The sequence below is a fragment of the Xiphophorus maculatus genome, chromosome 13, assembly GCF_002775205.1.
Source record: "Xiphophorus maculatus strain JP 163 A chromosome 13, X_maculatus-5.0-male, whole genome shotgun sequence".
In the NCBI taxonomy this organism is placed as follows: domain Eukaryota; kingdom Metazoa; phylum Chordata; class Actinopteri; order Cyprinodontiformes; family Poeciliidae; genus Xiphophorus; species Xiphophorus maculatus.
This window is the reverse complement of record NC_036455.1, coordinates 23,796,974-23,821,536: the sequence shown is the minus strand read 5'-3', so window position 1 is coordinate 23,821,536 and position 24,563 is coordinate 23,796,974. Positions and strand designations below refer to the sequence as shown.

Genomic DNA, 24,563 nt, shown 5'->3' with positions numbered 1-24,563 from the left:
GGAAAAAAAAAAAAAAGTATCGTCTGTGAGGTCTCATCACACACTCGCTGACATTGCTTTAATCTTGGGGCCAAGAGGAGAGCAGAGGATCCACACACACACATGCACCCAGACACACACAGTTGCAGGGTGAACATGGCTGCCGGCATCTAGCAGCAGATTTACGCTGCGTGTTTCTGTTTGTGTGAAGCAGCATCAGCAGCTGCTTTTTGTAAAAGGAGAAGGAGAAGAAAACAAAGTCCAGCAGAACTTCTGGATGAAATCATAACATCCAAAAATGAGGACGGTTTCATTTGGCAGGTTTATGTCTGTGTTTTATGCCTTACAATAGCTCTTTTCTGTGCTTTTAATGTGAAAACGTATATTGGCACCAAATGAATTTTTTTTTCTTCACTGATAGCCATTCATTGTATTCAGTCAGTGTTGTGAAAGTGACACTAAATCTCTGTGCTCAAGGCCTCAGCTGCAGAAAATGTACAAAGAATTGCAAAATCATTCACACCACTTGATTTTTTTCACATTTTGTAACAAAAATAAACACATTAACGTATTTTATTGAAATTGTATGCACAGAGTACTGCATAGCTGAACAAAAATGGTTAATAGTTTTCAAAGTTTCTACAAATAATCTGAAAAGTGCGGCTTGCATGTATATTTTCTGTATTTCCAGTTGCAAGTCTTTTGTGGTTTGTCTTCAGCAGCAAAAAGAAACTCCACACTCATCTTTTTAAAAAAAATAGATGACAACTACTAAGGTTAAATGGAGGACATCTATGAATATATATTTTTGGATTATTGTCACCAATTCCCAACTAAATTTAACTCTGGACTTTAACTAAGTCATTCTAACAAATGAATATGGACTGTTTGATCTCCAACTGTATGTTTAGGATCTTGCTGGAAGGTGAAACTGCAAGTCTTGTGTGTCATCTAGCAAGTTTCCTTCAGGTATCATCCTGTATTTAGCTTCATCCATCAACACAGCATGATGCTGCCACCATCATGTTTCAATAAGGGGATCAGCTCAATCAATGATGGACTACATATTTGAACAATATTCATCATTTTTGATCCGTTTAACAATCATAAGCCGCTTTGCGTTGCTTTTTCTCAACAAAATACATTGTGGGTTCTGGCTGCATCATTACAAAACATGAAATGGATTTGGGGGGGGTGTGAATACCTTTGCACGGCATTGCAGAAGTTGAGAGAAAGATGTGACGTGGCCTACAAGGGACAAACATTTCCCAAAAGGAATGTTTCCAAGTCCATAAAAAGGCACCTGTTGATTGAAACAGATTTCAGCAACGACAAGGAAAGGAGACACAAACAAATGGATCTTAAAGACATAAACTTCCTAGCAGTGTGGGAAGCAGCGTGGTTAAAAAAGAGAAAAAGTACATTGCAATAACAGGAACTGAGAAAGCAACCGACAGAGAAAAAGAGGAAACGATACTGAAAGCAAGCGAAGCATTTTTGAGCAGGAGATGTAACACAAGACGAAAGCAAGCTCCCGAGACTGACAGGCAGCCTGCGTAATCAAGGCTTCCTCGTTAGCATTTGATTATTGCTTATGGTCTGCCTGCAAAGCCACTGGCCGGGCGTTTGCACACACACACAAATACGACCATGCAGTCCATTAATAAACGTATGCATGAATGCTCACACATTTTGCAAATGCACACCCGCCAATCAAGATCTTTTCTGGCAGCAAGCACTCTCAGCCACATAAGCAATAAACACACACACACACGCACACACAATTTGTGCAAAGTGCCTGCTGCATGCGAGGCAGACCTTTTAAACACTGGCCCACGTTGTGATTTTGTTTGAGCTCCATCTCCATGGTGCTGCTTCCTCAAATGTTTATAGTGGCTGCCGTTATAAATTAAAACGATCTTAACAACACTTAAGATGGGTTGTTCATGCTGGTGTGACCAGGCAGCGACAACAGGAGAGAGACACACGCAGGGCTACACTGTCCCAGGGCGCAGAGAAACACGAGGCAGGAAAATAGTTGAACAACAAAGATGTGGAACAGGATTAATCCTTAGTGAACACTGTAAAAAAAATAAATAAAATCTCAATAAGTTATCTTGAGAAGGAAAGGTGGCTCGTGTTTGCGTGCAGTCATGAAGCTGGTAACATCTTTTCGTCTGTAAACAGCCTGTCCTCATCATTTACCTTTTATCAACACAAATGGAGCAACGTCAAACCGACCGACAGAGAGCCGGTGGATCAGTCATGGTGTGAAAATCACAGGGTGTGGTTTTCTGCTTTAAATGTTTGTGGTTTTTCTTGTTATGGTTCACTGATGTCTGTTTAAAAGAGTTTCATCAATAAAAATGAACATTTTAATTTCAGTTCAGACACCCATATACGAGTTTAAATTATGTTCTTGCAGCTAATTTGTAGGTGGTTATGCTTCCTACGTGCCATAAACTACAGTCTGGCATTTTCTAGGCAGACTCTGAGTTTTCTTCATTGCAGAAAATGTTATTTCAGCCACATTGGAGGTTTTATACGCATGATCGGACTGTTTGACGTTACAATCCATAGCTTCACTATCCAGTTTAAGGCCAAACGTTGACTAGGCAACGCCAAAACCTTCATTCCATCTTTTAACTCTGAGACAAGCACGCTTTTCAAAAAGTTTGAATGTTTTTCCAGAAGTGTTCAGCTATCAGTAAGATGGGCCTTTGTATTCTTTCTGGTGAGAATCTTTCTGGCTTTGCTTTGAAACACGATCATGGATGCAATATTTGCCCAATCTCTCTTTTTTATTGTTGAATCATCAACACTAACCTATCATAAGGCAAGCGAGGCCTACAGAGACTTAGATTTTGTTTTTAGGTTCTGTCTCCATGTTGAGTGCGGCTTTCAAAAGCTTTTTGAAACCCTTTCCATATGAATACGTATTAATGACTTTATTTTTCATCTGGTCCTACATTTATTCAGCATGTGATGAGTTAGTTTTGAGCTCTTATTGATTTTGTTGGATTGGTTTCATCTGAGTGATTTCAAAGTGTCTGTTATTAATAAGGCTGGGTATGGCTAGCTAAACCAACCAAAAATATGATTCATCACAGGAAGGGAAGGAAATTATATTTTAAATTAGAAATAGTTTTACCTGCTTTTCTTCCCTTATGGGTGTTGACAAAAAAATGTATGCATATCTAATGACAATGAGGACGGAGGTGAAGGGTTGTGCTGTCAGGACGTTCTGATGCACAAAGGTGAAGCAGCTGAAGCATTTTTCTATCCACTGGTCTGTTGGATTGAAATCAACTTATTTTTGTTATCTGATCCTCGTTTGCACATCGTTTCATTAAAGCCCAGTCATAAAATGTGGGTTAGGGTTTTAAATTAAAAGGTTTGAAGAGCAAACAGTGGATATTTGTTCAATTTAAATATCCTTATACTTGTTTAAAGTACAATCAATTTTATTCAGTTTCAGAATAAACAGATAATAAATTAACATACTAGATACACTTTAATCTTTTTGTCTTTTTTGATTATCCTGAACGTTCTAAAAACAACCAATTAGTAAATTCAATAATCATTTCTCTGTAATAAAAGTTAGTTTTTTGTTGTTTTAATCCTTTTAGTGCGTCTGACTGATGACAGACTGAAAGAAAAACAGGAGCAGCTGGACTGGGGAAATGCAACACATAACTACAATTATTAATTACAGTAGAGAATGCTGTTAGTTCTGTATGCTAGGCCTGTGTTTATATCATTATATATCGACTTAGACATTAATGTTTTGACTACCATTTGGCATTTTAATGCGGATGGTGTCAAACAAACATTTTTCCACAACTCCCGGTCTGGATCTCCTCATTCTATGCAGACAATTAAGAACTGTTACTTAAATACTTAGATTTCTAAAGTGTTAATTTAAACAAAATCCAAAGAGAAAATAAAAAAATTAGGTTTATCAATATTTTAGATTGAAATGTTGTGGTTGGGGTTGCATAGGTCAGACACAAAGATTCAGTTTTTTCCTTACATGCTAAAATACATGCATGTTAAGTTCACATGTGGTTCTGTGTGAGCCTGCTTGGCTGTATGTATTCCCCTTTTAATACACAGACGACTTGTTGAGTATTTCTTTTTTTCTACGTGTCCAAAATTTACTGAAAAATAATAATAGAAGTCCAGGAGCCATCTTTGGAGTCTTACAAATTTACATTTCTTTAAATTTGCGACAGGTGCCACTGCATTTTGCTGCACTTCTTATAAAGTTTACAGCAGTGAGTAAGAGATTCCTTTTAAAAATCACTTTGTGTAAAAGCATCTGCTAAATTAATCCAACGTAAAAACCAACATGTTAAATTAATTTCAGCAGTTAGCTTCTGTTTACCGTTTATCTCTACATTATGCAGCATGTGAAGATGATCTGTGTGCTTTTGTGCAGACACCAATTACGATAAGCCTGAAGTGCGTTGCAGAGAGATAATGGCTGAAACTATTGATTTATTTTCTAGATGCTTTATGGTCTCAGCAACTGCTGGCCACACACAGACCGTGGTTCCTGAGCTTACTAAGCATGCTAACCCTCACACACAACCTGCAAATCATGAGTACTTTCTGTCACTTGAGGAAATCATCCAAACTTGGCATCAAAATTCAGCTGCTAAGCATCTGGATGTGGTTACACAGTTTGCACTGTGGGCCCAAACACTGGGCAGCGCTAAGTCTTTGTATGCAAACACGATATACAGTTAGCATACAGAAAAAGACAACAAATGTGCTACACCTACAGAAGATGATGCCCCGGCAGCTCTGACATGGCTACAGATACATTTCCACTCAAACAAAAGCTGCGTTTCACAGGAAGGGCTGTGCTGGCAGCTGCTCCGTTTGACTAGCAGCTACACTGCTGGGCTGCAAAGTTTTGACTGCACGGGGTAATCTGAGAACCAAAACCAGCGACGGCAAAAACAAACGCTCCAAGAGCAGAGGAGGCAGAGAGGTGGAGGAGAAATGTTACAGTTTAACAGATAAAAGCACAATTTGTATTCAATTCAGTTTAATATTCATACATGCATTAAAGACTAGTTTCAACCACATGAACTGATTGAACTGATGTCTTTCTGAAGCAAATATACACTTTGGATAATTTTAGGACTGTACTTGGGTAACAGAGCATAACTCTGAGGTGAAAAAACTTTCAAAATCTTGACCAAAAAAACTAAAAATGTGTCATGATTTTTTTTATTCAACCTCTTTTACTCTAATAAGCACCTAAATCAGGAGAGGAGAGATTATTTCAGGCAAGCAGATAAAGGTAACTCTGGGGGAGCTGCAGGGATCCACAGCTGAAGTGATAAAATTTGTCAAAAAGGACAACTACAATTTCACAAGACGACAATCGTCAGGATATCCTGTTGCCAGAAGCCATGCAGGAGATGATGGAGCAGAGAACTATTCGACCAGCTCTGGTCAAATGAGACAAAATGTGAAAGAAAACTTCCACTGCACAACACAGTTAAACATGTGGGTGGCAGGATCATGTTGTTGGGATGGTTTTCTTTAAGAGAAATGAAAGAATCTGGCGATTGTTGAAAAATGAACGAGTCACAGTAAGTTAATATTAAGGCATTCTCGTGTGCTAGAACGGTCTAGTTAAAGTCCAGACCTCATTCCGATGGAGAATATTTGACCAAACTTAAAACTTTTTGTACCACCTTACAATAACGCTCCTCTTATAGATGGCTAATAAATAGTTAATACTAGATATATTATTAATTTTTCACTAAACACTTTATAAATCATTAATAACCATTTATTTTTGCTTTAATTAAGGGTGAGAAGGATGCAAATCTACCAGTTTCTTGCCAAATAGTGATTGTTCACCTATATATCTCATCTAGAGTTGTTATAATAAACATTTCAGGCTAACTTGTGAGCACAAGAATTTGTAAATGCAATTTTTTTTGGCATATTGTCTCATTCTCACCCTTAATTACTGCATTAATATTCTATATTATTAATGTTCTATGAAGTGTTTAGACATAACTGGATAATATATCTATAAGCTATTTATTAGCCATCAATAAGGAGAGCCGTATTGTAAAGTGGACTCAGAAAACTTTATATTCTCTTCCTTCCATCTCATAGTTATGTGTTGGTCTCTGTATTTTATTGCACAGACAGAATAGAGAGAAACTGAATTTTCTTGTTCTGTGGAAGCAGATCTGAAGAGTTTTGAGGGTCCTGACAATTCAACATGATCTCCTGGCATTTCCTTTGAATCCCTGTTGCCAAATACCTCACTATTCCTGGCCCGCCTCCACGACAATGCCATCACATAAACACCGATTACAGCAGGTTATAGAATGTCAAGCCCCACCCGACCAACCCATCTGCAGGAGGATAAAAACGCTCCCTGCCATCAGTGTCACTGCTGTGTGTCTGTGTGGATAAATTTCACCTTCAGCATTTTCCCCGTCTCCTGGAATGGGACGATAATTAACGACACGTCGTTTCCTTTCCCCCTGATGCTGCATAGTTGCATGAATACGTGCGTGTCGACTTCCTGGGTGAGTGTGACCACAAAAGTGAGGCCTGGATATCGGAGGGGGGGGAAACCTGACTCCCCCGGGTCGGCCATCCCAGGACAGGCAGTCCTTTCCCCGGTGAGACCGCATTTTGCCTCGAAAGGAGAAATTAATACAGCAGCTAACCTCGACTCTCCGATCTCTCCGGCACACTCCGGTTCTCTATTTCCATCTCTTACTTCATATATGGACTAGTCGTGCGACACTGCAACACTTTTGTGCTTTAAATAAGAGGATAATAAAAGCTTTTAATCTTTAAAATTTAGAATCTTCTTTTAATTAAAAGTTTCTGTTTTTGGACACACTCATTGTTCCTCCAAATACATGCACGAGTCACTAATTAGAATTATCTCATGTGTCCTTTAGAAAGGTGTTTCCTCCCTGGCAGAAAGTGATCAATGAAGATTCAAATAATCACTAATTAGTCAAATGTTAGCAGCTTAAGTTGAGCTCTTCTCGCTCGCGCGTCTTCTGATTTTCCTCTGTCACACTCTGGTGTTAAAGGGCATCAAGCCACTCTAGAGAAAAATGAACCCTCGTGGCAGCCAGGGGAGATAAAACAGTTCGCTGCAGAGTGTAACAAAAACATCAAACAAGACAGAAGAACAAATGAGACGAGACAGGCATGATGCGGCAGTAAAAAAAAAAAAGGAAGTCACAATCATAAAAAATGAGGAAAAGGCTAAATTAAAAGATACACACATGCACAGACTCTTATTTGTGCAACTGAGCAAAATCTGGTGGATATAAAAAAAAAAATCAACAATTCAAGTTAAAATCCAGGTTTTTGAGATGTTTAAAAATAAGACAATTTTGCATTTTTTTCCACCTTTAAGTGAATCTTCAACAACATAAATAAAATCTTCAATAATTTGTTCATTTTTTCGCTAAGAATTGGGTTTTGACACTTGCTAGACAGCTGGCGCTCTGGTTATGAAGAAAAAATAGAAAATCTTAAAGAGGGGAACAGACATGGCTCAACATTTTTTGAGATTCATATCTATAAATATGCATATTATTCTCTATATATGTAGATCTATCAGATAAAGATGCAATAAGTTAGAAAAATTGACATTTGTACATGTAATATGACAAAATTTCAAGGACTATAATTACTTTTCCAAGCTTTTTTTACAAATTACTCATGAAACGCTAATCTCAGCTCTGAGGTGACTCCATGAAAAGGAAGTAGTGCTTGTGATCAAGATTTAAAAATGACAGCATCATTAACTAACTGCTGACATTTTTACTGATTTAAGTTTTAAAATGTTTTCAAAATTCAAAACCCTCACCACAATATGAAAAACAACTGTAAAACCCGAAGCCTCAGAAGATTAAAGATATTTTTTCTTTGATAATTTAAGCTTCTTCCAACTTGAGGAGATGACGAGTGAATTGGACGGAAACTGAGCGATGACACTCCTGCTTTTGGAGCAATAGGGAAAAAGTGAATGAAGGAAAAGCGCACAACATAATATGAATAAAGCAGAATTCGTACTATGTGCTGAGGAGGGCAGATAAAACAACAACAGCTGTGAATGAAGAACAAGCAACCGTCTCATCATGAGAAGGTTGGAAAACCCACACAAAGTGCAGAGTAGCTTTCTCCTGCAATTTTATGGTGCCACTTTCCGCTGTGCCCCACCTTTCTTTCTCCTTCTACTTAGTCATCAATAAAAACACATTTGTGTGCTGACTAAAAGGCAAACAACAAAACAAAAAGCTATTTTCTGGCAGTACTCAAATAATGAATAATAAAAATAAAAAAAAGCAGGGCTAAGACCAAATGCGTCAGTAGTTTTTGGATGAAGCCAGAGGGTGGTGTCTGCCTGTAGAGGGTTTTATTTGGCGTGGTCAAAACGGAGACCAGGCTGCTTCAGTGACTCCAGAAAAAAGTAGATTAGCTGTCTGAAACTGGGTTCAGAGAGAGTGAAAACTGCACAAAAAGGCATTCAATAAGCAAGCTGTCAGCGCCAAATTAGTTTGTTCATTTCAGAGATGAAAAGGCAATATACCTTTGGAGAATAGTTTGAGAGGTTTTATGTGTACAGCACTGTTAATGAAAAGAACATATAAAAAATTACAGTCATCAATTCTCTGGAAACTGTCACTGCAGACTGGGAAGCAGTCGGCTGAGAGTCAAACATTGTCATAATTTATTTTTGTGTTGATAGATAATGAGACTTTGGGTCCACCTCTCATGAAAAAGTGTGTTTGTCCCATTAAAGGTATAAGTGAGGAAATATTTATTGTTTTTTTTTTAAATCTGTTTGAAAAACAGATTCAAAAACAGTATGTAAGCTGGTTTATGTAAGTCCTGAACAGATTCTAAAGGTTTAAGATGGTTAGAAAACTAATCAAGGCATTGCACTCGTTGACATTTAATACCTGCCGCTGTATTTAATGTCAGCCATAACTCGGATAGCCATGAGGCTGCAATTTCCATTGCCAGATTTGAGAAAATCACACATTATTTTCATGTGTAAATGTTTCCATGTTGAACCATAAGCCATGCATGTCTTACCCAGTTGGGTTTTACCTAGCCCCCTGCTCTATGCTTTGCTTCGTGCAGAGAGTCTGGACCCTCAGCTGTTGAGGAAGCGCCAGTTCAACGCTAAGAAGCCTGTCGGAAATTGCCTGTAAACAACCGTCCTCCACTGCGAAAAGAGAAGTCTCCAGTCGAATAACATTAATTCAATGTTTGGAATTGTGGCCAAGACGAACTGAACGACTGCATTCAGACTTTCACTTCCTCTGCTTACATTGTCAAACTACAGATTGGCTACAATTCTAAGACAGAAAATCGACAAGTTAAATTCTATTGGAGAAAGAAGAAGCTCAGATTGAGAATAATCACGTTTATGGCAAGTCATCACTTTAGTCCAGTTTCCATCATCCTGCATGTCAAGGTGAAGGAAACTTCAACAGCACAGACAGAGCACTTGATTAGTGTTTCAAGTGAATAAGTGCTGTTTTTATTTGGGTTATTGCTTGCTTATCTGGTGATTAAACCATACATGTGTCCAATGTTATTGGACAAAAATTATTTTTTTTTAGCGCATTACAACTTCATGCATCACTAAAACTAAAGGCAGATTTTCAAAAATGTGTTGGAGGGATCAGAACTATTAATAAACTATGAGAAACCCAAACACAATGTGTAACCAAGTGAAATATTATTATTGCCATGTTACAACTGGATTATAGTATATCAAAAATGTTTCAATGTTAATTAATGTTATCTCTTAAGCACCTAAAAAAAAAAACTTTTACACCTTATCTAAGTTGCTGCCAAGAAAATTATTCAGATAGTGAAGAAATATTTGAAATGATGAATCAGCTATGTTCTGAAGATTTCTTCTTAAAGTGCCTTATAAAAGAAGAAGAAATATGTTTCTATTCCACTCATGCTGACGAAGCTGCACGAGATCATTCTTAAACCCTTGCATTAAAATCTTATACCACATCTGTGCTCCTCCTCAATTAGACATCAATAATGGACAGCCAGTAAATCTTCACCCTCCTCCGAACCAATCAATCTCTCTGACTGGCCAGTGCTCAGCCTTTAATCATTTCCCTGTCCTCTCTTGTGTACTTTTCACTGTATTTTCAGGCTGAAGTCCAGTGGAATGTTGCACTCAGCCAGACGCTGCAGCGGTTCACCCAGCCAAGGCCGAGACCAAGACATGACATGCGGTCTTGGACACCAGCAGGCCTGGATTTAGTTGGCTCCGAGCAGTGCTGTAAAGGCCTGGTCGCAGATCAGTAGCAGGATTCTACACTGGAGACCCACGACCCTGGAAAACCCTCCACTGGGATACAATAATGTGGCCAAAACAGATGGCCCCATGAGAACATCTATATGTGGCACCGCCAATGGTGGAAAAGGGTGGAAGGTCAGAGGTGAGGGGAAGCACTGTAGCTGAGCCTTGTCTGAATGTTTTTGGTCCTCTGGCAGGCTCATGTGTCACGTTTACACATGCGTAACCTAGACAAGAATAACAGTGCAAACAACCCGCATATGACTCCCATTCCAAGAAAATCTGATACAACAACTATCCAGAACTATTAAAGTATTTCATAAGTGTGATGATATAGAAAAAAATAACAGATGATCAATTTGACTTATTAGCTATAGAGATAAAGCAGTGGAGAAAAGCTTGCTGTGCTAAATTTAGCTTATGCATTGCCTATACCCGCTTATAAAAAAGCAGTGTGTCAACATCACATCCAGCAAATTTCAGCAAAATCTCAGGTTTTGTTATCCTGTGCAAAAGCACCACATAAAAAGCAGACATTGGGGAGTAATTTATTTATTACATTGAGTCCCCAGATAATGCTTATCCCGTGCGAATAGGTCATAAAAAATGTAAATAAATAAATAAGAATAATAACATAATAAAAGAGGAATAATTACTTAGATTTTCTTATTTGTTTTCTTTCAAATATTGCATGTGGCCGCAGATCTTTGCAATTGTAATATTTCACACACACTGATATTGTGACGCCTGTATTGCTGTAGTGCGGCTCTGATGGTAATACCAAATATGGAATGAGTTATACGGACTTCAAACGTTATCACAAAATGTTAAAAAAATAATAATTCCAACCACAATGTCTACTTTTTCACAGAACCGGAGCCTGACAAACAAAAAAAATACTCTAAAATGAAACAGAACCTCCAGTGTAGGGCATACTGCGACTGACTAAACATTACATACCGCTTGCACTCAGTTATGAACTGAAAGATATGAAACATCTCTATACCAAACTTTAACCAAAACCATCTTGGTGGGATGTGAATAGAATCAGGTTAAACCTGCATATAGAGCAAATAGATTTAAAGAGGTTATGAAGAGTATTTGCTGTGAATGACTCAAAGAACCATAACAACACAAGTGGGACTTAACATTTCAGATGGTAAATGCACCACTTGAATCAAACCCCCATCAGGTTGTCCAAGCAACCAATCGGGTTCATGCACAAAGAGATTCCTTGCACCAGGATGCCTTCCATAAAACTTTCCGGGAACTCCATTGTGTTTTTTGAGCAGGTTTCTGCCTTTTAACCCCTCCTCTGTGCTTGGTAGGCAATATGAGTTCAGTAGGTGTGGGAGATGAAGAATTTTAAGGAGGATACACTTTGTGCCAGCTCTGAATGAGCATAAGGCTGATACTTAGGGGAAAAAAAAGCTTTTTACCTCAAGGGAGCTACAGATATTTAAAATTATGTAAAGGGGAATGTTTAGAAGGGAGGGTGCAAAAGTTATCCATGGCGTACTATGATCAGCTTAGTTAGATAAGAAGAGAGGCTCTTTACCCCTTCACCCCCCCACAAAAACTCCCACAAACCTCTGCGATGAGAGGCTCTGAAGAAGCAACACATCTGTTCCAGGGTCCCCTGCTACAATGTAGGACTAATTAAAGGATCAACCGAAGTTGGCACAGCACCCAACACAGCAGTGTATGGTTCAATTTAATTATAAGATCAACGTACCTTTAATTGAGCTTCACGGTACACCGTATTTTCCTCGCTTACCGTGAGCATGTAATTAATCAAACGAAATGCAGCGCTCGGAGTGATGCGGTACCATGGGAAGAATGCTCTCAGGTAGACAGATGCGCAAGAAACAAAAATGGACGTCTCGGTGCGGTCTTTAAAGATCGCGCTATGTATCAGTCTCAGCAAGTGTGTGTGTGATGGAGTTGGTTAAGACAGCAACACGAAGCAGGCCGTCACAGGAGAACTTCTCTCCCAAGATGAGTCAAGCTTCATTTGTGAGTCCGCGGCATCTGAAACACGATACGGACACGTCCACGGGCCTCCTTAATGGAGAAACAACAACAATGGCTGAGCTGCTATCCAATCCAACATTTGGTTGGAAAATGTCACAGAACTATCCTGAAAATCCCACAGACCATAATCAAAGAACTCTGAAAAAAAAAAGTTATTCCATTCCATTTGGTTATTCCACCAAATATTGATTTCTGAACTCTTCCTGAATTAAAACATTTAGTACTGTTTTTAAATGAATATGAACTTGTTTTCTTTGCAACATTTGAGGTCTGAAAGCACTGCGTCTTTTTCATTATTTTGACCTTTTCTCATTTTCTTCAATTAAATACAAAATGTTTGCTTGGAGTTTTAGAGACATGTTGTCAGTAGTTCATAGAATAAAAGAATAATGTTCATTTTACTCACACATATAGATATAAAAAGTTAAATCAAAGAAACTGATCAATTTGCAGTTGTCTCAATTTTTTTCCAGAGCTGTACATATGAACATCTTTACTTCTTTTTCACACTAAAATACAAATAAATTTTAATCTAGTTTAGTGGGACTTTGTGGGAAAACCACAGCGTGGGTGATATAGTGAATAGCTAGGTAAAGTTTTTAAAATAAAAACTGAAAGGTGTGGAGTGCATTTGTATTTTGCTTCCTGGAGTCAGTACTTTGTTGAACCACATGTCACTGAAATTACAGCTTCTAGTCTTTTGGGTTACATCTCTACCAGCTTCAAACATAGACTGAATTTATCTTTTTGTTGTCATTTTTTATTAGCTCAATCCGCCCTCTACTAAACGTTAACAGTTATGTTCCAGCTAAAGAAGCAACCACAGTTTTCAGCATGATGTGGAGCGATAGCTTCCTGCTAATCATGGCAATTTGTTTGTTTCCCTAAAAGCTAAATTTTGGTCTTATTTGATCAGAACAACCTTCTGCCACATGTTTTCCTGTGCCCCTTACATTAACTATGGCAAACTGAGAAATAAACTTTCTCTGACTTCCAAAAAGACTAGAATTGAGGACTGCACAAGTAATAGATTCTCTACAGCTCCTCCAGAGTTACCAAGGGACTCGTGGTTGTCCTTTAGTTTATTTACGTGGTCATGTTTTGTAAATTTGCAGCACATAGTCTTCCTAATATTACGTAAAGGATTGAACAGTTGATTTATGACCTAACCATTCTTCAAATCACCCCTCAACTTTATCCCTGACCTGTCTGCTGTCTTCCTTGGACTCCGCTTAGTATTTCGGTGACTTCTGAAAGCATGCATCATATTCTCTCCACTTCACAATTGTGCATTCCTTCATGTGGGCACAAAATCCCCCCAAAAGAGACTGAAAATTCAAAGGGGAGCTGCTGAAACCGATACCAGGTATTGTCATGTATGCTCAAAAGACGCTAAAGGAGGTTTCTGCTCTCACAAATGCGCGGACAGTAGAGGGTGAGAACACATGCAAGAGTCACAGGCCTGCAGTGGGATTTCCCTCTGCAACAAACACATGATGGCATTGGCAGGCAGACAGCTGTACTTGTATAAACAATGACACGCAATGCACGACCCCGTCCAAGGAGCTCCCACACATAACGTTTCGTCCATCATGTTCCAGAAGCAGAAACAGCTGGAAGGCAGCTGCTTGCAGGCAAAACAGTCCAGGGCTTCACTGGAGAAGATGTTGACATATATCGAGACACCTCAATGTGAGTAGAGTGAACTCTTAGCAAATACTTTAGCTCCATAAGTCACACAACAATACTTGTTTCATTTCTAGTAAGATTACAAGTAAAATCTGTCATATGTGTTGTATCTGGATTTAAAAAGTGACTAATAATCCACATATTAATGTCAAAATGCAATGAAGAAGACCGCTCCTTTGTACCCATGCGCTCAAACTTTTCCACAGTTTACAAGATATATAAATTACAGCGTATTTGGCATGTGGGTACGTCAGAATCCTGACTGTACGCTCCCAGATGTGGAGAAGTTGCTCAAGTCAGAGATGTGTTTTGTTAAGAGTGTGAAAATTGTTCAGCCTTTTTCTCCCTTCCTGCAATAAATCCACATGAAATTCAGAGAGAAATTCTCAAAAGTCACAAAAAAGACAAGCTTTTATCACCTACCCTCTCACATTTTATATTTTCTAATTTCATCAAAACGTCTTTCAAGAAAATCATTCACATGAACATAACTGAGTGTGTTAAGTTGAAAAAAAAAAAAAGACAAAGTGGGGTTTGACTCAAAAGCTGCCCCTCCTGTGGGTTTAAACTAAATATCCAAAGTTGTTCTCCTAATTTACTAAGACGGAGACAAGGGGGAAATTGAACAGTAGACCTCATGTGGAGATGATGTATGGAGTATGATCCGGTTAATTGCAGCAAAGGCAACTCAGGAGACCTAATTGGAAAATTTATCAAATAGTTGTTCTGTATCAAAAAGCTGGATTGGGAAGTAAAAAAATTTTTAAAATTAAAAATAAAAAAAACAGGTGGCTATTGAAAAACTTTTTTCAAGTTTCTAAAAGTTGCATCATAGGTTTAATCGTAATGCCGTTGATAAGAGTAATACTTACATGAATGCATGATAGATGAACGCCCAACCTCTCGGTCTCTCCAGAACGTTGTAAAGGCAGTTTTGCAACTTTCTGAAGCGCTTACTTGAAGCGGATGCGTTGGCTCGGGGTCCGGGCGGTCCGGGCAGCGGGGTGCCCAGGAGCCCCGTGCGGTGAGACGGGTGTCCGCGCTCCGGGGTGGACGGCTCGCTCCGCTCGGTCTGGACGGCGGTGAGCGCCACGAACTCTACCCGCCTGTCGTCGTTCGGGGCCGGGGGAGCGAGCATTCTGAGGCCGCCGTTGTTGGATGGACTTCCGAGCATTTTCCCCCCCCCCGTCACGACTGTTTCTCCTGCCACCTCTCACTGGATCATGCTCTGGATCTCTGCCTCAAAGTGGACTACAACTTGTAAAGTCCCGCAAGCCTCGCCGTGCAGGATGAAACCATGCCTTCGGGTTCGTTTTTTACGGTCTCGGTAGCTTGGCCAAGCTTCAAAAGTTATCTGTAAATCAAGACACGGTCGTAAAAGCCAGAAAGCGCAATAGTTTGATAAGTGCGTCGCGCTGAAACGTGACCCTCAGTGACCATTGCTCAAGAGTCAGGTGTAAGAGGTTGATCAGCGGGGTGCGGAGAGGTAATCACACATGCATTCACTCCAGTAACACTGCAAAACGACCTGGCATCACTTTGAAAGCAGCGCGCAAACAGTCGAGTCAAGCAACGCTTGCAGCTTTTGTTCAACACAACAAGCGAGAGTGACAGCGGTGCACTTGCTCCACGTCGTCTACGGTCATTTCCGTGAATAAAATCTGCTGTAATTGAGTTACTCTTAGCTGTTTCTATGTTGCCGCGCCACATCAGCTCTCCTCCTGGTGCGCCCCTCCGGTCCAGCGCTCCTCCGCTCCGGCAGGCGGGGTGGAGCGCGCAGGAGTCAGACACATCAGAGTGATGACCAGAAACTGCATCTGAGAAACAAAATCAACAACAACAACAACAAAAAAAACAACTCCAAAGAGAGGTTCAGAAAGCCGAAAGATATGTCTGAAGCCTGGTGGGAGAAGCTGGTCTCTCTGAGGTGACCTGCTGTGTGGGGAGAAACTGAAGAGGCGGAGAAGTCGGAGCGCCGGGATGGAGAGCAGCGGGACGAATGAGACAGCGCTAACAAACCCATGGTTTAGGAAGATTTCCTGGAAGATGAACTGATCCCGGGCCAAGTCCTAAAAGTTGCACATAAGCCTCCGATTTAGCAGGATTTTTGTTATGTGATCGTACAAAATACAAAAGCATCCCAATGGAATGGAAAATGTGTTCCGTTAAAAATGAAAAAGAATCAATATATAATATACATTAATTGCACACGCACAGAGTTCCATATATTAAATGTTTATTTCTGTCAGTTTTCCTAATTACAGCTAATGAACACTTGTTGAGAGGTGTCAGTGACACCATGCACAAACATGTTAAACCACACGCAGTCACTGCTAATGATGCCGTCTGCTCATAGAGCATAACGATAGAAAGTTGAGTGGAAGAAAAACCTAAAATTCAGTTTCTCAGACAAGTAGAAAATTACATAAGAGCTGCAAACATTACCTTTGGACTTTGGACCACTAAGAGCAGTCCAGTTCTTTATCTCCTTATCCCAGGTGAGATGCTTCTGACATTGTCTCTGATTTAGGCCTGGCTTCAGTCGAGGAATGCAACGTCTGTAGCACATGGCAAGATGTGTGGCTCCTAAATGACTGAGTCCAGCTGGAATGAGCCTTGTTTGACAGTCTTCACAAAGCTATTGTCACCCCTGTTTCTTGTGTTTTTTCTCTGCTACACTTTCTTTCCACTAGACTTTTTTTTAATACAGTCATTTTGTGATTGCCCAGCTCCGTCATCGATGCTTTTTGTTGCTTGTCCTCCATGTGGAGGGTGTCAGTAACTCTCTACTGGACAACTGCAATTTTCTCCATGATAGTGAAGACCATCAAATTACACTTTTGAATTAAATAATGTCGTTTTTAAAATTCACTTCAAGAGAGAGTTGAATTATTTGTTTTCATTGGCTGTAAACTATAATCATTAAAAGTAATATAAAAAATACATGAATTGGGGGTGTGCTGTGGTGGTGCAGGGGTTAAGCACAACCCACATATAGAGGCCCTAGTCCTCGACGCGGCTGTCGCAGGTTTGATTCCTGGCCTGGTGACCTTTGCTGCATGTCTTCCCCCTTCTCTCATTACCCTCTTTCCTGTCAATTCACTGTCAAATAAAGGTCACTAGAGCCAATAAAATCTTTTTTTTAAAAATACATGAATTAACTTTTGTGAATTGAACTACAAAAATACATTTTTCAATGATGCCGATAATGATGTAAACTTACTGAGATGCACCTTAAAGCCTTTCAGATGGTCATATGTTCAAGTTGTCAAACGGTGGGGTCGTTTTCCCCTGAAATGTAAATGTCACTCGTGTTTATTGTTAGAAGGGGGCTGGATCCATGGCTACAGTCATTTGAAACAGTAGAAACAGGTGCTGAGGGACATAGCGACACCGACCGCCTGTACCGCATCCTCAACACACACCGCTTTTCTAAATCTATGACTGTGACACACACAGGGACTTGTGGTTATGACACAAACGTGATGGTATATGGATCACCTGTCTCAGGGCCTCTGAAGAATGCATGGAGAGGTGCCTTCCCAATGCCCTGCTGGCCACAACATCTCAGGCACTAACCAAAACAAGACTTTATGTGTTTCCTTTTGTTAACTTAATTCCATGTAAAAACCAAAAAAATGTACACAACTAAAAATATGAAATATTTTGTGTGTTTTCTTAGCACCGTTTACGGCGATAGAACAAACAAAAATCCAGAGTCCATCAGTTTGTAATCGACTATAAATCCAGCTGATCTGTGAAAACCTCAGTGTCATGGCGTGTTGCTTAAAGTGGGACCCAGATGCAGGAGCGGCAGCAGCGGAGAATTGATGATGAAAAACGGGAAAATGAAGAGCAAAACGTACAAAAATCACGGGGAAAAGAGGGAGCCGAGACAGAGCAAAAAAAAAAAGGGGGAAAAAAACAGGAATCCAGAAACCAAAGACGACAGGGAGGTTTAGGGAAAATGACAGACAGATAACAGGGAAAATAATGGGATTTGATGTGAGGAACCAGCAAGGAGTGACTGAGAATGAGTTGAGAATGGAACAGATAGCTAATTAGAAACGGGTTTCAGGTGTGAGGAGAGAGAGAGAAAATGGCACATGGGGCGAGGGAGAGCACACAAACTGGGTAACTACTGTAGGAAAATGAATGTGTCGCTAATAACTTGGCATGAGGAACGTAAGAAAACAAAAGTTACTAATGAACTGAATTAGGGTGAAACAGAAACACTACTGACCTAATCAAAGAAAAGAAACACACACAGAAATAATGAACAAACCCAAAACATCCCAAGATCCTCAGAGGTTTGAAAGCATGAAGACCAAGACACAGCAGAGAGGTCAGAGATAAAGTTGTCTAGAAGTTCAACGCAGGACAAAGTCATATAACCATGTTTTAAAAATCTGTAAAAGCACAATTTGTCATCTGAAAACAGAAATAGTATGACAGCTCATTTGCACTGACAGGCTTGGAAAGGGCTAGAAGCAGCTTGCAGCCTCATGCTAACTGGGAGAAATTCTGTCAGTGGCTGCAGAAGACTATGTTACAATGGTCCAGTCAAAGTCCAGATCCAAATCCAATCGAGAATTTGTGGCAAGGCTCAATTTTTACGATGCTCTTCATCCAATCTGACTGAGCTTGAGCTGCTTTTGAGGCTAAATAGCAAAATGTTTTCTTAAAGCTGGTAGAGACACACCTGCAATAGCTGTAACTATTGCTACTACCAAGCACACATTTCACATACTTTGTAATTTAAAAAAAAATTTAAATCACATTTTCTGTCAGATAAAGCCTAAATAAAAATAATTCAAGTGTGTTGTTGTGATGTGATAAAATGCAAAAATGTTCAAGGAGTACTAGTACAGTATTTTCACAAAACAGTTTAGAATAAATTGATTTTCTTTAGCTCAAAAACAATTAACATCTTTGCTCTCTTTCCTGAAATCCTTATTTTCCTGCCGGTATTGAACAGGGAAACTCTCCTCCCTGCTACATGCATCCATCTTATTCTATACCACCAGTTTATGGAACATGGAGTCCCTGCGTGTGAGAACGCAGCTGGAGTGTTTCACAAGTAGAAAATCTAGACATTATGCGCCTGAGCGCCCTTACATAACACATCACTAATCTTAGGCTAACTTCACTAGTGACTGATTAGGTTGTTGCCTTGGAAACTGAATCACCTGCTGACAGCTGCACAGTTGTGTTAATGCAGACCCTTTAGTGTAAAACAAGTCGGTCAAATGGCTTCATGCGGCTTGAACAGGATTCAAGATGGCAACCTATGTAACTTTATTAGTACAACTTAATTTGCCACAGATTTTTTGTTATACTAATAAATTTCCAATAAGAAAAGAAGAGAAATCTGTCCCGTCTCTTGGCCTCATCAGGTACAAGCCTAAACACAACAGATAAAGAAGCTTCTCTTAATTAGTATTTATTATTATTTTTAATTATGAAGTAAAAAAGAAAGTGCTGTTTTTGAAGTTATGGATCTTGGTCTAAATAACATCGAATGTAGTCAGAGTGTATTTAGGTGAGTTTCGATGCTTTGTAGTTTGATATTGTCCACAGAAAACGTTTGCGTGGCTGCGGCACATTTTCACGCCGGCGAAGACGTGTGCGTATATTTATGCAAACTTTGACGCAAATTTATTTTTATGCATGCCTACTTGTGCGTAAAATATGGCGCCGCACATTTTTTGTGCGCAGGCACGCTTTTTATCAGGCCCCAGAAGTTGAGGATTGCCCAGAGAGGGCATCAGGAGCCTGGTGTGAGGAAAATGTTCCTGTAAGCTGTGAGGTTTACAGCCCATCATGGACTCTATGAGAACTTAAAAATACTCATATCAGCTGTGCGTCTTACACACAGCACAAAAACTCACCCCACCGCCCTCCAGCCCCAACCCTTCTACTTCCGTTGTGCACTCGGACGTTTACTTACTCCAGCTAATGTCTTTCCCAGACTGCAGTTCTTGTGTGTTTTTGTTTAATCTTTTCTCTCCTCTGTCTTTCATGTTTCAGACATATTTAACACCGATCCGCGGGGGCTCAGGGAAAAAAAGGAGTGTGGGAGGGGGCAGATGGATTGTTGATGCTGTGTTTGTTGTGTAGTGTGAATGTTGGGATAAAGTCTGATTAAAGTCTTTGGAGGGATCAAAATGACGTTGTTTGGGGACAGAAACCCCGGGGCGAGCTGCTCACTCTGCAGAAAACTCAAACTGTCTCATTTTGCCATTCGATCCAGCAATCTGCCGTTCAGAAACATGAATATGTAAGCGTGAACAACAACAAACGCAGACTGAGTCAGGAAATGACGGCTTGTTGGGCCAGAGGACTCGCTCACTAGCCCATTCATGGCCAGTCAAAAGCACCTTTGTACTTACTACCAGAATGATGGTTTGGTCTCCAAAGGGCCTCACAGGAATATTTTCCAGCTAACATTTCCAACCATCGAGGGTATTGTACAATAAACGCTCAGTTGTTTCCATCTGTGAAAATAAAATAGGGAAAAAAACAACAACATAAATCTATAATTAGACTGCAAAAAAAAACCAACAGGAAGCAAAACAAATGTTGGATAACTGTACTGCTTTCTGGATACACTGACATACTAACCTACAGGCTTTGAAAATGTGTCCATATAGTTATAAACTTTAAAAAAATAAATTAACATGCTACGTCTGCAAACTTTTATGTAATATATTAGGATTTTAGGCTAATAAAAGTAGTGCAGGTTGTGAAGTGGAAGAAAATGAAACTTGAGTTTCGTAATTGTTTTACAAATAAAATATTTTTTAAAAGTCGCCTGAAAACATTTTATATTAGGGATTTTGACCCCTAAAATAAAATCCGTTGCCATCAGAGGTCATCTATTTAGTAAAAAGGATCCACCTGTATGTAATTTGACCTCAGTAGAAACACAGATGTTATTTGAAGGTCTCAGGTTTGCTAGAGAGCCTCAGAGAACAGTGAGCATCATGAAGACAAAGGGAGACAGCAGACAAGTCAAGGATCAAGCTGTGCAGATTATAAAACAAGCTTTGAATATCTCACTCTTCAAACTATTGTTACTTGTTCACCTAAACTAACAGGCAAGGGTAGCAGAGCATTTATCAGAGAATGAGTTGGATAAGGTAACTCTGGAGGAGCTGCAGAGATCCACAGCTGTTTTTTGCCTATAAATTGCAAAGTGTGGTGGAAAACCGAAAACACCCAATGCAAAAAGGAGGACTTGTATATTCGAAGGTCAAGTAAATTGTGGACCATACCTCTCTATGTTGCAGGAATTATAAAAGTCAAACAGGATTTGCAGGAACTTTGTCACCAGTGATGTTGTGCTTGTTGTCATACAACGTTTTGAACACAAACAGTCTAAACACATGCCAAAAAATAATCACTTCAAATCAGGAATCATGAACCTTTTTTGTTTTTGTTGTGGTTCTTTAAGAAGACATGCATGGACTATCAATGCATGTTCTCTTCATAACATGGGTTGGTGTATGAGTTGATGTTTAATTGAATTAATATAGGAAAAGTGAAGAGAAGCCATTGAATGTTTAAGACTGTTAAAGTTAATACTAATATTGCAATTTTGTTTGGCCATAGATAGTTCTTGTTGCACAGAGCGTCCCAACAATTAAAAATTTATTCTAAAATGATTTTTTTGACCACTCTCTGCATGTGGATGGACCAAAATGCAGAGAGGAGCTGGGATCATGGATCATGTTGAGAGTTGTAATGAAAAAAGATGTTTAAAACTTACAAAACCCCACAGGGAGTCAGAGCAGAGCAAAAACCACAAATCCATGGAAAAAGCCAGCAGGGAACACAGGAAAAAATAACAGTGTAAACAGCAAAGAGTGAGAGGAGCAGAAGTGCTTAAGTACTGGGAGACTGAATGTGGAACAATAGACCTGAGCTGATTGGCTAATTGATTACAGGTGTCAGGAGAGAGAGAGAGAGAGAGAGAGAGAGAGAGAGAGAGAGAGAGAGAGAGAGAGAGAGAGAGAGAGAGAGAGAAAGTGGCACAGGGGGCAAGGGAAAGTATACAAATCTAATAATAAAGAATAACTAGACCTAGGAAACATAATTAAACTAGAGTAGCAAAGAATAACTAGAGACAAGAAATAAACTAGAATCACTAAGAAGGACTGAACTAAAAATAACAGAAACAAGACTGATCAAAGAAAGAGACTAAGGAATACAAAATAATAAATAAACCTCAAAACAATTCAGGATCCCAACACTTTCTGAATAATGGAATCAGATAAGGGTGAGTGTTGTTTATGTCTGAATTGTAAGAAATTATCTTTTAATGTTTATGCAAGAAATAAATGGTGTGTTCCAAAACAACCAACATATTTCCACCCATGGCCTTTTCTTACAATATTACATATTACTGAAAAGGCCTCATACATTTCCCCATTGCTTCCAGTTAGCTTGAATGGGAAAGAGGGGATTATGGTCATATTCAATCCGTATGTTCATCTCCTGGTACACAGTTTTTTTTTTAGTTATGGTTTTTAAAAAAACTTCTAACACATAAAGAGATTTAGGTTCTGTGAATGTTGTATTTTCTAACTAATGAGGGGTTATTTTGGTTTGTTTGTTTTCGAGTTCTGCACAGGACGGATCGGTTGCAGCAGACGCTGTCCGACTTCGACAGCTCCTTAAAAGGAGCAAAATGAATTCAGAGCTAAATGAAACAATAAAACTGTCCTTGTGTCCTGAAATTCCAGGAACCTGGAAAAGTTTTCAGTTTGATGATGATGATTAAAAGCAAATCTCTCGCTGTTTCAGAGGAACAAGCACACCAAAGATCACCTGAGGAAAAGTTCACTCCTGTTATGATTTTTTTTTTTTTTTTTTAAATTTTCAAAGCTCAGGGAGAGACCAGCTGGTGTGAAGGCCCAATCACAAGGTCTAAACCACAGCCAGAGCGTTCAGCAACCAAGTCATATGGCCAAAGCTGCCTTGATCTGACCAGGTGGGCGAGCCAAGGAACATACCACCAGACAATCCCTTTCACGCTTGACTTAAGCACAAATGTTCTCACAATCCGCGTTCTTCTTATTATAAAGAGCCGAGCCTGAGTCTGCACTCATTAATGCTGTTATTGTTCAGCGATTTAAGTCGATTAGGAAAGGGCCTCCCAGTTTGACAAACGCTTTTACCGGAAATCAACACATAAAGGTGCATCTGAGCAACGAAGCAAAGTTCTGCACTGCAATGCTCGTCCTTTTTAAACGTTGCTTTCAGTACTGAGCCCATGCTGACAACGACACATTTAAATTAGCAAAGTAGAGCATTCTGAGCCTCCTTCATCTCTGCCTGCCTAATTTCCTGTCAGATCATAATTACCTCTTCCTTTTAAGATTTAGGTCGAATAAAGAATGCAGTCTGATCTCAGAAAAGCTAAGCAGCCCGCAGCATAATAACCCGTGACTCTATTGTGCCATATCAAACTTTTCACCTCCTCCAGCAATAATAAGATTAGTGCTGTTCATATATGCTGGATTGGTTTGGGGGAACGTGAGCAGATAGAGTAACGTTCCTTCAACAACGTGCTCAGTAAAAACACCTTGTGTGTTTAGGAAGAAGTGAAGAAATGTGTACCAGAGAAAGTATGCATGCAGTATTTTTAGGTTGTTTGATCAGTGCTGCCCTCCAATGGTCACTTGGGAAAACACCAGACAGTTTAATGTAACGGAACAACTTTGAATTTACTTAAGTGCCAGCGGTCTTTTTTTTTTTTTTTTTTATCAGCAATGTCTAATTACCATAGTGGCAACAATGAAGATTTTATTTGTGTTAATTATAGTATACAGATAACCAACATCCCAATTATTTATTTTAGAGAATCTGAATATTACAGAAACATCCATTTAAAGAAATATATATTATGTTGTGCATTTGTCCAGCAGACACTGATATGCTCCAAAAAGAAGGTAAAAGTTCAAGAGGTCATTGCTAAAGAAGCTAGCTGTTCAGAGAGAGCTGAAAAGTTGAGTGCAAAAAAAAACAAAACAAAGAAAAACCCAAAAACATGAACTGGAATAACCGAACCTTGTGATCGAGAAGAAATGCCTGCTCAGGGCTTTTTGGGGGAGATTCACATAATGTGGACCGCAGCTACAGTCAGAGCTTCAAACAAAATCTGCTCCAATCCCAAAACAGAAAACATCCTGAGCAGAGGAGAAAAGACTGGACTGTTGCTCGGTCATCTGTAAATACATGTGTCATATTTGTTCCTTTTTCACAAATGACCATCCTTCTTGCAGGGTTGTGTTGGAGACGACAAGCCTGTGTTTCCTTTACGTTCCTTTCAAGGTTGCACTTCTCCCTTTGGCTCCAACACTTTTTTCTAATAACTTTGCCTTCCACTCAACTTTCCAATTACATTATGTGCTCAGACAAAGCCAACTTTCTCTGCAATGACCTTTGGATTTAAATTACAGCTGGAATGCTGTCAAGTCTTCCTCATGATTGAATGCGGCATAACAGG

The 24,563-nt window shown here is 39.5% G+C and overlaps 1 protein-coding gene across 6 annotated transcripts in view; it reads right to left on the bottom strand.

Moving 5' to 3' along the window:
- The window catches only part of kcnq4 (potassium voltage-gated channel subfamily Q member 4), a 63,302-nt gene extending 46,418 nt beyond the window's left edge, over positions 1-16,884 (bottom strand). For 5 of the 6 annotated variants that reach the window (XM_023345255.1, XM_014476088.2, XM_023345257.1 and 2 more), the window contains exon 1: positions 14,923-16,884. In XM_023345255.1, coding sequence (XP_023201023.1) covers positions 14,923-15,224 — 302 coding nt within the window. In that variant the 5' untranslated portion in view covers positions 15,225-16,884. The remainder of the gene's footprint in view (positions 1-14,922) is intronic. The other variant, XM_023345256.1, reaches the window with a different exon arrangement.
- Between the last annotated feature and the right edge of the window lie 7,679 nt (positions 16,885-24,563).